Source organism: Pelecanus crispus, chromosome 12 (genome assembly GCF_030463565.1).
Source record: "Pelecanus crispus isolate bPelCri1 chromosome 12, bPelCri1.pri, whole genome shotgun sequence".
Classification (NCBI taxonomy): Eukaryota; Metazoa; Chordata; class Aves; order Pelecaniformes; family Pelecanidae; genus Pelecanus; species Pelecanus crispus.
Window position 1 is genome coordinate 20,420,907 of NC_134654.1, and position 15,748 is coordinate 20,436,654.

At 46.1% G+C, this 15,748-nt stretch overlaps 3 protein-coding genes across 7 annotated transcripts; 2 read left to right on the plus strand and 1 right to left on the minus strand.

Annotated features, from left to right (window-relative positions):
* The first annotated feature begins 93 nt into the window (after positions 1–93).
* LOC104030239 (serine/arginine-rich splicing factor 2) lies at positions 94–4,315 on the plus strand. Of its 5 annotated transcripts, none has more exons than XR_012831544.1 (5): positions 94–489; positions 861–1,171; positions 1,509–1,612; positions 2,268–2,380; positions 2,880–4,315. XR_012831544.1 is itself a non-coding variant. In XM_075719930.1 (3 exons), the coding sequence occupies exons 1-2, from the start codon at positions 128–130 to the stop codon at positions 1,162–1,164; spliced, it is 666 nt and encodes a 221-aa protein (XP_075576045.1). In that variant the 5' UTR covers positions 94–127; the 3' UTR covers positions 1,165–1,171; positions 2,268–2,716. The 5 variants fall into 5 exon arrangements, 1 of the variants encoding a protein (XP_075576045.1); XR_012831543.1 differs by lacking the exon at positions 2,880–4,315 and adding an exon at positions 1,706–1,795 and having other exon boundaries at positions 2,268–2,716; XR_012831542.1 differs by lacking the exon at positions 2,880–4,315 and having other exon boundaries at positions 1,509–1,795; positions 2,268–2,716.
* On the minus strand, positions 4,290–5,676 carry METTL23 (methyltransferase 23, arginine). Its single transcript, XM_075719931.1, has 4 exons — positions 5,578–5,676; positions 5,251–5,488; positions 4,810–4,894; positions 4,290–4,469 (listed from the first exon to the last, which is right to left on the minus strand). The coding sequence occupies exons 1-4, from the start codon at positions 5,659–5,661 to the stop codon at positions 4,301–4,303; spliced, it is 576 nt and encodes a 191-aa protein (XP_075576046.1). The 5' UTR covers positions 5,662–5,676; the 3' UTR covers positions 4,290–4,300.
* Positions 5,677–6,581: 905 nt separating this feature from the next.
* JMJD6 (jumonji domain containing 6, arginine demethylase and lysine hydroxylase) lies at positions 6,582–15,325 on the plus strand. Its single transcript, XM_075719758.1, has 7 exons — positions 6,582–6,749; positions 7,451–7,839; positions 10,801–11,087; positions 12,412–12,547; positions 12,669–12,807; positions 13,443–13,570; positions 15,255–15,325. The coding sequence occupies exons 1-7, from the start codon at positions 6,582–6,584 to the stop codon at positions 15,289–15,291; spliced, it is 1,284 nt and encodes a 427-aa protein (XP_075575873.1). The 3' UTR covers positions 15,292–15,325.
* The last annotated feature ends 423 nt before the right edge of the window (positions 15,326–15,748 follow it).

The following is a 15,748-nucleotide window of genomic DNA, read 5'->3' on the forward strand; positions in this document are numbered from 1 at the left end:
CGCTCCGGCGCCCCCCCTCCGGTGTGAGGCGCTTCCCCCTCAGGGCCGCGCCGCCTCCTGACTCGCCCCCCTTCCCTCAGGTTTCTTCTTCTCGGCCGCCGCCGCCCCTCGGGGGCTGTTGCCCGCCATGAGCTACGGGCGCCCTCCGCCGGACGTGGAGGGCATGACGTCCCTCAAGGTGGACAACCTGACCTACCGTACGTCCCCGGACACGCTCCGGAGGGTCTTTGAGAAGTACGGCCGCGTGGGCGACGTCTACATCCCTCGGGACCGCTACACCAAGGAGAGCCGCGGCTTCGCCTTCGTCCGTTTCCACGACAAACGCGATGCCGAGGACGCGATGGACGCCATGGACGGGGCCGTGCTGGATGGCCGCGAACTCCGCGTGCAGATGGCCCGCTACGGCCGCCCCCCCGACTCGCACCACAGCCGGCGTGGCCCGCCGCCGCGCCGCTACGGGAGCAGCGGCTACGGCCGCCGCAGCCGCAGGTGAGCGCCTGGAAGCGTGCGGGGGGCAGCGGAGGTTCAGGAATCGGGCAGGGAGACGGGGTTTAGGCATGCGCCTGTCCAGCGGGGGCCGCGCCGTTTTGTTTCCTTTTCCGAGTGAGTTTCGCGGCGGGGCTGAGAGGGGGGAGTAGGGCTTCAGTAGTGAAGGCACGTGGAGTTCCTCGGAGCGGAAGGGTTTCGCCCCGTAGTAGTTTTAGCCCCCGGCCACTCACTGAACAATGGCGCCCTCTTAACGCTCGTTTTCTTGCCCACGTGGGTCCCGTTCCGCCCTCCCTGTCCCGAAGTAGTCGCTGAGGTCTGTTGTGCCTTGTTCAACTTTTAATGCTCTGTTTTTTTCCCCCGGTATGTTTTAGCCCTAGAAGACGCCGTCGCAGCCGATCTAGAAGCAGGAGCCGCTCTAGATCCCGCAGTCGGTCCCGCTACAGTCGATCCAAATCGCGGTCTCGCACACGCTCTCGGTCCCGCTCCACCTCGAAGTCCAGGTCTGCCAGGAGATCCAAGTCAAAGTCCTCGTCTGTCTCCAGATCCCGGTCCAGGTCAAGATCCCGGTCCAGATCTAGAAGCCCTCCCCCTGCCTCAAAGAGGGAATCCAACTCTAGATCCAGGTCTAAGAGCCCTCCCAAGTCTCCGGAAGAAGAAGGAGCTGTATCCTCCTAGGAACATGGTAATGTACCTCGGGATCAGCACATGTTGCATGTTACTTTATTATAGCACTTAGGTGGGGTGTTGGGTAGTTGTTAGAGTATTAATAGCCTGAACCAAGTGAATCCTAACGGGGCACATTAATAGCTTTTTTTTTTCTTGAGCAGTGCTTTTTTGGTTATTGGTTTAGGGAAATTAATACCGAAGGGCTTTCTACAGAGAAATTTTTTTACAGAGAAAATGTTTTATTGAGAGATTAATGGCTTGGTTTTAATAAAATATTGTATGAGACGCAACCTATGATGAAAATGACTATTTCTTACTGTATTTATCCAACATCTGCATTTTCCCCTTTAAAGCTGCGGTCTCCTGTTTGCTAAAAGAATATTGGCCAGTATTGCAGATTTTAACTGATTTGGCTGATCCTCCAGGGACCAGTTTCTGTGGGCGTGTATTGGAGCAGGTTTGTCTTTAAATGTTAAAGATACACTATCCTTTTATAATGGAAGATCGGTTCAGTGGCCATTATACTGACTGGAGGTAATAACTGTTCTAGAAAAGTGGCAAATTCCTTGCAATGAGAAAACCATGGAAACCAGTTTTTCCTCAAGTCGACATCTTGAAGAGGCATCTAAGGATACACCGGGTGGGGAAAGGATAGTGTGTCTTTAACCCTTCAAACTGTTTGGTCCTGTTTTTAAAAGGAAAGGGCCTAAGCTAGCTCTGAAGTTAGATAATTGTAGCAAAATTAGTCACACTTTCTGTTTTGAATGCTAATTAGAGTTTAGTTAAGTCTTTATAAAGAAGTAATAGTTTTATAATTTCTACATAACTTTTAATAATTTATTGTTGAACAGGCTGAATGGAAGTTAATGGTGGCTTGATCTACAGCCTGATGCTTATTCTTCTTTGTAACTAAATACTTTGACAGAACCTTACATTTGGCCTCTGAAGTAAAGCAACACATGGGGGGAGGTGGAACACTATGGAAATTCCTAAAACTTAATTAAATTAGGCAAAGCCAGTTGACACACAACTAGAAGTATACCTGAAGTGATCCACACAACCAAAAGAGACAAGGTAGAAACCTGGCTGAACTTTTCTTTCTTCAAACCTAGATGCATCAGATAAATGAGAATCTACATAAAGGACGCCTTTGAGGGGGAAAAGATCGCTTGCGTCTTCAGTCCTTTGGAGAGACCCCTGGCACGAGCAACCAGCTGTTGAAAAGGTTATTTTGTAACATTTTGTCTAACTTTTTACTTGTTTAAGTTGCGCCTGAAGTGGCAGATTTTACATTTTATGTGCCATTTTGTTGCTGTTATTCAAATTTCTTGTAATTTAGTGAAGTGAACGACTACCGATTTCATTATTGGCTTGGATTTTTGAGGTAAAACTTCATTTTTGTTTATATAGTGCTGACTTTGAAATTAAACTGATGGTAACTTGCTGCCTCCAGTTTCATACTGAGGAAACATGCAGCCATTATATGCTGAGTAGCTAACTCTGTCAAAAAGTATTCTCAATTTTGTCTTCATTCCTTAAATAAAATCCTGCAAAACTTCAATTTGAAACGTACTGTAAATGCTTTTTTTTTTTTAACTTTGAATTCAAGTAGTATCTTCAAATTCAAATTGGTAGAAATCTTTTCAGGTGACAGTTGATATTTGAAAGGATTGTTTTATCAGACTCAATTCTAATCTCTTCTCTTATGTATTTTTGTGCACTAGGCGCAGTTGTGTAGCAGTTGAGTAATGCTGGTTAGCTGTTAAGGTGGCGTGTTGCAGTGCAGAGTGCTTGGCTGTTTCCTGTTTTCTCCTGATTGCTCCTGTGTAACGATGCCTTGTCGTGCAGAAACAAATGGCTGTCCAGTTAATTAAAATGCCTGACAACTGCACTTCCAGTCACCCGGGCCTTGCGTAAAAATAATGGAGCATACAGTGAGCACATCTAGCTGATGATATACACACCTTATTTTTTCCAGAATGGTAAAACTTACCAACCTACATATATGAACTTACATACGAGAAATGTAATGTTAAGAAAAATGGTTCATTCCTTTGTAAGTACTGATTTGGTGTATCTTTTGCTTAAGACATTCTGTACTATACCCACTGTCTCTGTAGTTAATATTAAACATTTTTCTGTGTTAACTTTTCTCAACTTAATGTCTGAGTCAGCTTATTTTTAGCTTGAAAAGATTTCTGCAATTATACTGTCAATGTTTAACTTCTATATAGTAACTGAATGCATTCTACTGCTTATAAATTTTATTGACTGGGGTTGCTTTTAAATTACTATGGGCAAACTTAACTAGTATTGTGACTAACCCAAGTGTTGTATGGCAAGTATTGCACACCAGACTATAAATACAGAATCAGACAGGTCCGTTGGATGTTGTTACGGAAGATACACACTGAGCAGTACTAATTGCATTTGCTGTGTGCTTGCCCTGACTCAACAGGCTGTTGCTTGATGGTAGCTAATCTTAGTGATGACTTTTTTTCTTGATTTGGATGGCAAATGAATTGTAACTTACACCATCACGTGTCAAGGGTTGTTATAATGCTTTGTTATGCATGTATGTTAAATGGGAATGGAAACATCTGAATTCTTGCAATCTGGCTTGATTGAGGATTAAAAGTACTTTTCTACAAACTTGAGTTTGTATGTTCCAGGACTGCATGGCTAGTGGCAGTCTACGCAGATTCATTTAAAAATAAAGGGGCTGGCTTTTGTATATGAATCTTTGGGAAAGAGCTTCAGTCCTGGGAAACAGATCTTATGGGGATATTTTTTTATCTTGAAAGAGTGCAGTTAACTTTTCTTCATTGCTGAAGTTATGCATTTAAGTTGGATCTTGTGGATTTTCAGGTTGTTAAGCTCTGTTGTGTAGTGGCTTACATAATGGAATTGAGTCTTTGAACTATTACATGGTCTTTGGGGAGGAGCACAAATTTCTCAAAAGCCATAGCTAAACAATTGAACAGCTTTATTTTTACAGTGCATGTTTTAAGAATCACTGTTAAGGGGATCTGCTTCCCAAAAAATACGCATGAGGTTTGCTGTAAACAGGGCTGTTTTCTGCAGATCCATGCTACAGTGAACAGTTAAGTATCGCCTTGTATTGGAACCAACAAGTGGAATAAACTTAAATACCATCTGATCTTGCTAGTGAGATGATCATCATTTCAATCGTATGTCTTCCTGGTAGAGAAGAGCTGGCCAAGTGCTCTTTGTCTGCACTGAACGAATGTAAGGGAATGTGGATGCTCTTCAGTTTCCATTTGTAGAGCAAAGCTTCAATCGACCAGTCAGCACTGAGGGGAGGAAATACCAGTGTGTGAAAACGTAATCCCAGTTTATAACTCCTGCAGCAATTGTAGAAGACTGTCACTAAGTTTAAAAACAACAGTTCACAAAACAGTTTGTAGCAGTTTTCTAGTCAACAGTAAATTTGTGGTTCTTAGATTATTTTCTGGTTTGGCCACCTTTTTTTGTCTGATACCCCGAGGATTTACTTGGCTAATACCAGCCTGATTCACAATCTGGGAGGAGCTTCTCTGGAATCAGTGCAGGGGTGCATCTGAAGTTAACACTCTTTACTAAGAGCTGAGACAGGAATTAGGATTTGAGTCTTAAATATGCAAAAGAGTTTACCTTCGGACTTGATAAGTGGTCCAGAATTGAGCATGTGGATTCTTCTCCAGCAAGAAGTAAACTGTAGTTAAAATATCTTCAAAGTCTGTGTAGTTTGGGGATATCAAGCAGTCTTGGTTAGCCTCTGGATTCTAGGTATAGTTACATATCGTCTGGTTATGTGAAGTGGTAGTTAAAAATCAATACAAGACTAACTGCACCTGTATGAGAGACCCAAGAAGCATGGCCTTAAGCAGTTAATCTGCTCCATTCTCTACTCACCCCCCTCCAGTGGTATTTATGACAGCTTAATGCTACAATTACCCCAAGAATAACAAGTTCAGTAGCACAGTATCACCATAAAGGCTGTCACCTGATCTCTTGACAGTTTTCCCAGTCCTCCTTGGACACGAAGTTCCTTGCAGTTTGTCACAAATCAGATACCCGAGAGCGTTAACATACCTTTTGGGTCAAAAAAGACGTCTGATCCTAAAATAATGTCTACAGGAGGAAGAGAGAGCAGCTCTGGAGATACCCGCCCCCAAGTGAGTCCCACGACAGGTACGTGGGGCAGGTCGTTCATCAGGCAGCTCCTCCGACAGTTCTGCAGGCACTGGGGCAGCTCCTCGCTGTCGGACAGGATCACCTCAGCACCGCACTTGGCAGCCACCACGCCGGGCAGACTGACGCCCGCACCGACCTGCAACCGCAACGTGCTCAGGGAGGCGGGGGGGGACGCCGGCCCTGCAGCTCAGGAGCAGGGGTGCCGAGAGGGGCCGGCAGCGGTACCTCCAGCACTCGCTTGCCGGCCAGGCTGCTCCTGTGGACCCAGACGTACTGGGCCAGCACCACGGCGCAGGGCCACACGTACATGCCGTACTGCGAGTCCAGCACCTGAAACACACCGGCGCGGCGCTGAGGAGGCGGGCGCGGCCCCGCCCCGCCGCCGAGAAGGCCGCGCCGCCGCCCCGCTGTCGCGCCGTGCCCCGCGGGGCGGTACCTCGGGGATGCGCAGCGCCAGCGCCGCCGGCCCCTCCGCGAAGCGGTACCGCCGCACGCCGCCCCGCCGTCGCCCCGGCTCTCCCATGGCCGCGCCGCGCCGCCGCCCAATCGCGGGCGGCCACGTATTGCACCGGGCCGCGCGGACCAATCGGCGCCTTCTCCGGGGGTGGCGTCACGCGGAGCACCGCCGCGGGCGCTGATGGCCGCGGGGCGGCCGCTCCGCGCGCTGCCTCCCCCGAGTGCCGCGGTCAAAGCGGGCAGCTCCCGCCCGCACCGTTGGCCCGGAGGGGCTGGACGGGCTCGCCCCCGCGGGCCGGTGCCGTGAGGAGCACCGCGCAGTGCCGCACGAACCGGGTGACACGCGGCCGGCTCGCCGCTGTCACGGAAGCAGCGGCCGCGGAGTGCGGAGCCGCCGAGGGAAAGGGAGAGGCGGCGCGGGGCTCCCGGGGCGACCTCGCCGGCGAGCGGGCGCGGGGCAGCGCGGCCAAGGGCGCCCGACGCCCGTGCTCCCTTCCTGTCGCCCGCGACACCCTCCTTCCCAACATGGCGACCCGGCCGCGCCCCTTCCTCGCCTCGGCCAATCAGCGCCGGAGGGCGGGCGAGGCGTGGAGGAAGACGTCGGGGCAGCGAGCCAATGGGAGGGCGGCGGGGGCGGGGCCGCGCCGACAGCGGCGGCAAGGGGGTGAAATTTCTCGAAGGTGCGGCGGCCGGGCCGCGGCGAGACGGGCCGGGGCCGGGGCCGGGCCGGGCGCGGAGCGGGGCCTGGGGCACGTCGAGGGCAGCGGCGGCGGATGGTGACAGCCCCCAGCGCCGCCGCTAACACCGCCGCCATGAATCATAAGAGCAAGAAGCGGATCCGTGAGGCGAAGCGCAGCGCCCGGCCCGAGCTGAAGGACTCGCTGGACTGGACCCGCCACAACTACTGCGAGACCTTCCCCCTCAGCCCCGCCGCCTGCAAGGTGCGCCCCGGCCGCGCCGCCCCCGCCTCGCCCGCGGGGAACGGAATGGGAGCCTGAGGGGAACGGGAAGGCCCTGAGGGGAAGCGGGGGGACCGGAGTGAGGGGGTCCTCAGGGGGTTAGGGAGGCCTGAGGGGAATCGGGGGCGGGGGGGAGGTGTGCTGGGAACGGGGAAAGGGCGCTTTCTCGAGGCCGGGGTTGCCTCGGAGCTGGCGGGGCTCCCTGGGGGCGCCAGGGCGGGGAGGTCAGGCAGCACCCGCGATTTTCCGCCCCTCCACGTGGCGAGGGGTGCGGGGAGGTCAGGGCCCCGTCGGGGTGGGATGGGCACCCTCGGGGCCTGAGCGCCCGTGTCGTTCCCAGGCGCCTTCCCCGGGGCCCCGGAGGTGGCGAGGGGCTGAAAGGCAGCAGGGGATGTGTCAGCCGAAAGGGCAGGGGTGGCCTCCGCCTGGGGAGTTACCTCGCTGGGGAGGGCTGCCAAACGGCTTCGGCCTGCTGGTTGTTACTGATGGGCGCAAGGAGCGGGGCATGAGAAACAGGACTGCGGCCTCGGGGAGCTTAAAATAACACGTAGGCAGCTTGATACCCTCGTGGTGTGTGAAACAAAGTATGAGTGTGAAGCTCTTCCACACTGACTTAGAAAGCTGGGTTCTAGGACGTTAGTCTGTCCTAATATCTGTTCTGTATTCCTCTCTTGGTTGCACAGGATAATGTGGAGAGGGCAGATGCACTCCAGTTAACGGTGGAGGAATTTGTTGAGCGTTACGAAAAACCTTACAAGCCTGTAGTCTTGCTGAATGCTCAGGTGGGCTGGTCTGCCCAAGAGAAGTGGACTCTGGAACGACTGAAACGCAAGTATAGGAACCAGAAGTTCAAATGTGGGGAGGACAATGACGGTTATTCTGTGAAGATGAAGATGAAATACTACATAGAGTATATGGAAACCACACGTGATGACAGCCCGCTCTACATCTTTGACAGCAGTTATGGAGAGCACCCCAAGCGCAGGAAACTCCTGGAGGACTACAAAGTACCCAAATTCTTCACTGATGATCTGTTTCAGTATGCAGGGGAGAAACGAAGGCCACCTTACAGGTACAGTACAGTGACAGCAAGATAAAAGTAGGTATTTTCCATCTCATTAGCTACTCCTAAATAGGTCTGATTGTTTTGTACAAAACAAAGTGATAGCTTTACATCTGCTGTTTTGAAATGAGCATACATCTGTAACCCAGGAGGAGGGAAGGGCAGATTTGTGTGTCACAATTTCTGGTTCTGCCACCAGTGTTGCTACAAGTTTATGGCTTTTCTTTTTTTTAAGTCAGTTTACCTCACTACTTAGATTAAAAAAAATTACATAATTACTGAAAGTTATGAAGATTAATTTTGTGCTATGTGTGCCTTCTGGCTTTCAAATTTTAAATACCTCAGGACTAGCTCCTGGGTTTTGCACCAGTGGCTTATGTACATAGTGGGATTTTGTTTAATTACGAGTCAGTCCTTTTAAGGTAAAGTTCTTAAGCTAGATTAGTATGAAGTGTGGAGACTAGCTCTTAGCTCCCTTTCAGATGATTTTAAGAGGGAACAATATTTAACATCTGTGTAGTCTTTTCAACTGTTGTTTCGCATCTGATTGAAAAAGGATTGAAATGACACTTCATTCCTGAAATCAAATGCAACAACCTTGTATTTGGGCTGTTAGATACAAAAGGGATTTCTATCTATGTTAATATAATGCATCATAGCAGTATGAGCATAAGCTGAACACTCCCAAATAATTAAAGTCTTTACAGCCACATTATAATTGCTAGAGAATGCCTTGCCCTTTGAGTGACATGAGGCTGTGATGTGGATCTTTAATTGTTTCATTTTTTTAAAATAAAGTAGAACAAGGAATGAACAATGGTACTCTTCTCTTCTCTTTACAATCTTTCACGTGTCTGTAGTCCAGTTGTGCTTTTGCAGGAGTGAAGCATGAAGCCAGTTCTATTCAAGATCACTGAAGTAGCTGTTTTTACAGTGTTGTAACAGACCCTTTTTATAATTCACTTCTAAGAAGAACATACAATGCTGTGATCAAATGCAAAAGCACACCAGGTGTAGTCTCTATTAGAAACTGAATACACTTACAGAACTAGGAATCATTTATCCAAGTTATAGGTAAACTAGATAATCTGGTTGTGACTCAATTACATAGATATCTCTTTCTCCCACACCCTCTCCACCTACAGGCGCATGCTGAGCTCCTTGCTTGTGATCTTGGTGTTCACAATCCTTGTACTTTGTTCTGGAAAATATGGGTTTGTTTGAGGCTGTTACCATTTTTTGAGAGATGAGTGATGCAAGAGAGCACACTGATGCCTCCTGGAGTTAGGGGTTTCATCTAGGTACAGAAATGGATGAAGAGTATCCAGTAGTTCAGGAGCATAATTGAAAATCCAACAGGAAGTGGTGCTTTCTAATCGTATGATCAGGACAGGCACTGTACAGATTGATCTCTGGATTGAGAGGTGTGTGATAGTGTATAGATCTTAAAGTAAGAACTCGTGCTGTTTAGAGCACCTTTATTGGAGTTGTTCCTCTTTAAAATAAAGGCAGTAATTTTTGGAAGCCATTTACTGAAGCAGCTATTTTAGTTTGGGGAGGGTGGGATGTGGGTTTTTTGCTTTTAAATTGAAGTTACAGGATGTGAAGTTTAATGGTAAATTTGATGTCTTGTGGCAAACTGGGTTATGTTCATTGTAAATTAAATGCCTGGAGGAAGATGCTGGTAAATGATAGTGTTGCTAAATAAGGATTTTTAAATCTTCCGCATGCGTAGATTCAGGATACAGCAGAAAACTGGCACTGAACAGTGCATCTGTCTGTGTACCAGACAGATCTTTATGTGTTTAATTTCTTCTGACTTCTTAGTAAAAGCTTTGACTGTTCTGCTTGTGGTTTAGTTAGCTTTCCAAGGCTAGTATGAATCTAAAGACTGAATTGACAGAAGAAGTGACAAACACCTGCCTATTTATGTTTTTTTTATTGCTCCTTTGTGAAGTAGGAAGAGCACAGCTTGATAACCAAACTTGCAGTCCTACAATTGGTGCTAACAAGTGATACTTGGAAGCCAGCTTAATTTACACCTGCATTGGAAAGGGGAGATGGAGAGCTTGCTGACTTCTGATATTTTCTGAACCTTTGAACTCCTCCTGCTGGGTATTGCCTGCCTGTCAGCCACGCAATGGAGGGGTCTTGCTGGTGCTTTAGTTTCTACCCTCTCTGCTGCCCAGTAAACAATTGCTGCCATTTTTTTTCCTCTTGACACCTGATATTAAGTCACCTCCCTTACACTGCTTTATCTGGTATGGTAGATCTTACTGTTCTTTTACAGGGGAAATGAGCAATTGAAGGTGATGTTGCTGTTAAACATGTGTAGCACATAAAGTTCTCCATAGGGAGAAATAAACCTTGCAAATGGGGAATGAGAATATGCACACCAAATCCTGAACAGTCACTGGAGATTAAGCACCAACTAGTTAAATGTTAGAATGAAAAGCCTGTTGTAAATGAACAGAGGGCATAGAGGGAGGCCAGGGTTGCATAACTTTGCTCTGTTCCTTACATATATTGCCTTTTGTTTGTTCCTCATTGTTCCACAGTTCTGGATCCGTTTCAGTAGTGAATTTTAGAAAAACATAGGATTAGGAGAGTTCCCCTGCATAGTAAGAATCATAATGCAGGCTGTTACGACTTAATGACATTCATAAACCTTGAAATAAGTCTATATTTTATGGAAGAACTGTTTATACTCCATAGCTGTATTTGTTTTAAAAAGCTGTCTTCACTTTCTTGTCCCGGAGTAATTTCCTGTCCCAATTCATGTTGGTTTCTAGGTTAAACCCAAGTCGTATCTTTTGCTGTAGTGTAAGAAGATAAATTAAGGAACTGTAACTACCTTGATTTCTAACTGTATGTGAAATTAACAGCTGTAATTTTCTGTCTAATATGAAGAAAAGAGAAGGTAGCTACTTGCTGGCTCTATGGCTAAAGGATTTTTTTCCTCCCATGCAGATGGTTTGTGATGGGCCCACCTCGTTCTGGAACAGGAATTCACATCGATCCCTTGGGAACTAGTGCGTGGAATGCCTTAGTCCAGGGACATAAGCGTTGGTGCCTGTTCCCTACCAGCACTCCCAGAGAGCTGATCAAAGTGACACGAGAAGAGGGAGGGAACCAGCAGGATGAGGCTATCACTTGGTTCAATGTCATCTATCCTAGGACGCAGCTCCCCACCTGGCCCGCTGAATTCAAACCCCTGGAAATCTTACAGAAACCAGGCGAGACAGTCTTTGTGCCAGGTATGTACGAATCTCTCCAGTAAGGAATTCTGGGAGAGAAAAGCATATTTTTAACGTTCGTGTGTAGTACTGACAAAGAGACTATTTCAGCTTTCTTATATGGACCATCTCTTACAAAAGAAACTATTCTGAGCTGTTTCAAAAGGGATATATATTGCAAGGCGCTCTTTGAGACTGTTCAGTTATTTTCTGAATGTCCTGAAACATATGTGACCTGTAGCATTGGATTGCGTGTGGTACAGATGACAAAACAAATGGGACCTCAGTTGCAGCATCACAGGAGTGTGATCCTGAACTAAATTGCAGTAATAGGAAACCATCAAGGCGTAAAATAATAGAGGTGTTTGAGTACTAGTAACTTCTTAGACAAAAATGTTTGAGTTTATATACAGCGTAGCAAATTCATGACTGAATTTTGCAGCCTGGGTCGTCTGACTGCATATGAATTTTAATTAGCTGTGGGAAAAGAACTACTTAAAGGCACTGACACTTTCCACCCACCTCTCCATGGTTATGCTTCAACTTGCATTTGAAATCAAAAGCTAAAGAAAGATCTGATAAGGATGCCATTCTCTTTGAGTGGCTGCACATTGTGTGCCTGTTATAACTGGGAGATGAGGTGGCTAGTGGATAAAGTGGGTGAGTTCAGTGACAAATTCTAACATCTAAATTTTGCGTGATTTTTGTGCAGTGTGGCCCATAGCTTCTATCCGCATTGCTTGTCTCTAACATACAGCTGACTTCATGTTTGACGAGTGCCTTGTGATTGTCTTGGCACTTATTAGTGACTCCTCAGTGTACCTTCTGTTAAGATTTTGTAGCTGTCGGGTTCCATTAAACTGTTTCCTTAGTCTTTTTATGAGGTTATAAGTGGGTTGTAAGAACACCACTGTCTATTTTTATCCTGTGTGGGGAAACAATTTTGCATCTATTTTTAAATGAAAGGTTAGTCTGTAGTCATAAGAACCTTACTAAATCAGCATGGAAAGTGCTCTCCAGCTTAACAGAGAGGGTCTCTGTGTGGTCTGGGCTACAATGGCTCTTGCTATTAAATCAGCCGGTGGTAGCCAGCGCATTGCTGCAAGTCAGATCTTCAGTACTGTTCGTGAGCTGGATAACTTGGTCAGAGCGTTGAGCAGCCTTCTGGGACAAGAATCTGTAAATCTGAAATAAGACTGAGGAAAGATGACATGGTGGCAAACTCACCTGGGTTTGGGAGATAAGGTCCAGTTTCCACTTATACTATGGAAGAAGTGTTCACGGCTGTTCTTGAAGTTGCTTTCTGCTACGTAGCCAGAAATGGTCATTGGTGTTGTATTTATAGGTGGCTGGTGGCATGTAGTTCTCAATCTTGACACAACTATTGCCATCACGCAAAACTTTGCCAGCTGTACCAACTTCCCTGTGGTGTGGCACAAGACAGTGAGAGGGAGACCCAAATTGTCACGGAAATGGTACAGGTAAGAAGTTTAGTAGCTTGCTTTTCATATTCTCTATTTAAAACAGAACCCAAAATACCCTGATCATTTACATGCAGTGTTACTGTTCAAAGGCTAACCCTGAAATTTCAACTATATTTAGGATCCTAAAGCAGGAACATCCTGACTTGGCAGCCTTGGCTGATTCAGTTGACCTGCAGGAATCTACTGGTATAGCGTCCGATAGTTCTAGCGATTCTTCCAGTTCCTCAAGCTCCAGCTCCTCAGACTCTGATTCAGAGGTAATGCTTTTTACTACAGTAGGTGATCCATATCTTGCAATTATATTGGTTTTTTCCATACCTGATCATGTGTCCTCATCCTAATATTCGAAAGCAACTAAAGAAATCTACATGGTGGGGGAGCCTGTGGTTTTAGCCGTTTCTGTTTGTTGCAGCCTCTCTTTGTATTGCTAAATGAATTTGGTTTGTTTGATCTATGTTTAGATTATATATAAATCTGTCACTCATTTAGCTAAGCCATGCTTGTGTAAGATGGCTGCAAAATGAATGTTTTAAAAATGGGGAGGGGGAACAAGATCCAAAATGGAGACTGTCAGTTATGACAGGGCACTTTTCTAGGCACCTAAGTGCTTCAGAAGGCACTGAGTCTGCTCTCGGAAAATTAGGTCCTTCTAGGAGCCAAAATGAATGCATCAATTGTCTTGCCCCAAGCCAGGTTAGTCAGTGATGAAATCTAAGACCATACCTGTTCCTGGTTTTTAAAGCTTAATTTAAAATTTATTTCACGTGTCTAATCTAAAATAGCATGTTTTTTTAATACTGATTCAGGGTTGCTGAGGTAGCTCTTACGGTGAATTCCACAGTACAGTTTACTAGGCTTCTCTGAATTCTGGTTTCCTCTCTTCATACTTCAGTGTGACTCTGGCTCTGAGACAGAGGGGATGATGCACCGGAGGAAAAAGAGGAGAACATGCAGCATGATGGGTAACGGTGATACAACTTCCCAGGACGACTGTGTGAGCAAAGAGCGCAGCTCCTCCAGGTGACCCGATGGCAACTGTTGTTTTTAAACAAGCAAAAGGCAATACAAGGCAGAGCTGGCAGAGTTAAAATAGGGTGATTCTTCAGGACAGAGGGATGGAGAGCGAGGGGTCCCTTACAAGAATGTGAAGCTGTTGGCCAGTGGTGATATCTTCCCTCCATAAATTATTTTAATTGCTCCAAACTGAAAACTAAGATTCTTCATATTTTTTTAAAAAATAAGAGGTTTTTTATTTTATTTAATAAACAGTTTTATTATTTTTCCTAGTTGTCTTTTGAGAAAGTTGGTTTGGTTTGGGTTTTTTTATGGGAGAGGTGGGATATTTTAACTGTGCTCTTCAGAGAGTGCAAATGAATAGTAAATGGTTAAAGATGAGGAATGATCAGGCAAGACTCGGGTTTTGATGACTGTTGTCCAAACAGAAAGCCTTCAAGTAGTTGTACAGTTTCTCTTATTTTTGCCTGGATTACTTCCATTTGGCCCACTGTTTTATCGGTTAAAGGCAAAATTCATCCCAAATTCTGAATGTCTGTGTTTACCTATTCAAAAAAAAAAAAAAAAAAAGAACAAGTTTCTAGTCAGTGTGGAGGGAGGGAACATTAATATTGCAGAAGCACGAATTGATATTACTTAGGGTAAAGTTGCCAAGGAAGGAAGTTCTCTGGACTTGCCAGGATGAAAACAGTGAAATACTGGGAATCTGGGAGTATACTGCAGGGAGGAACTTAGAAATTCTTTGGTAAATGAAGCATTTTTCTCTCGTAGCAGAGGCTTGCCAAAATTCTTAAGCAAACTCCTTGCAGTTTGGTTAACCGATGCTGCTGTATTAGCTGCCTGCCTGCATTAGGGTGCTGTCTAGTTGCTGAGCTGTTGGATACTCCAGGTTTGGCATGGATGCAAGTGCTGTGGTGACTTACTGTGTGGCCTGCTAAAGAAGGTGTGCAATAGTAATTTACCTGAGGAAGTCCAGATTCCCAGCATCGTGCCTGAACTCCCAGTGTAGGGTATTGCCTAAAGACCTGTTTGCTCCTGTACATGTTGGCAGTTATCTTGCTGTGATATATTGCTCTCTTGTTTTCAGGAGTTGCTCATAACGATACAATTGAATTACAAGTACAGAGCATCATTAAACAGTTGGGAGAGAACTGTACTGACTGCTTATTTTGCCCTGGAGGTTTTAACAATTTGTTATGACATTGTCAAATCCCATGTTAGCAGTCGGTGTGGCTTCAGGCAGGGAATGAGCAGCAGGAGATAACGAATCTTAATGCAGACCCTGTTTTTTTAAAAAAAAAGCAAAAAAGCTGTAAAAATGCAGAGCACACATGCAGATCTGTTCTTCTGAAAATCCCGTGCATTTTTACGTTGTTTGCACTTCAAATTTTGAAATGAATACCTTAAATATTAAAAATTAGCGCATTGCCTAGAAGACTTGCTTCCCAGGTTTCACTGTTCTTCCTCCGGTATGTTGACTGTTTCTCTCTGTGAGGGTGGGTGGGCTTTCTGCTCCAGCTGTGTGATGGATTAGTTGATAAAACAGTTCCAAATATAAAATATTATCTAGCTTGCACAATTCTGTAGGAAGAATAAGCATACAATTAACCTGCATGCTGTGATCTTTTGCCCTGATAAGAGAGGAAATGCTATAGTTGTTGACAGGCAGCTGTACTTTTTTTTTTGGCAGGATTAGGGAATCTTGTGGAGGCCGCAGCTACCCCTGAGAGATAACGACACCCACCTAGAGGCAGCTGCCGATCGAAGCTCCGTTAGCAGCCAGCCAGCTCTGTTCTACCCCCTTCTGCTTCTATTTCTCACAGTCCTTAAGTTTTTGTCATTCTTCCTTGATCCAGACATCCATCTTCATTATGTGCTGTCGAAGGTTGGCTCCTTAATAACTCCTAGGGGAATGCCCCGACTCTACATTATTGTGCAATGCTTTGTCCCCTCTGCGCCCCAAGTGAGTGCACTAATAACCCAGTGTTGGGTAAGGACATGCCAAGTATTTAATGGTTCACGTAACTGGCAAGGAAGACGACGGTCAGTTTTTAAAGAACTCTTTTTAAAATGAGCAGGTAAATGTAAAAACCTGCCTTGCTTTGACACTGTCATATGTTTACATGTTGTCCTGTACACTTGAGGAAAGGAACACCAGCCCTTTTGGCCTATCTGAACGTCCGG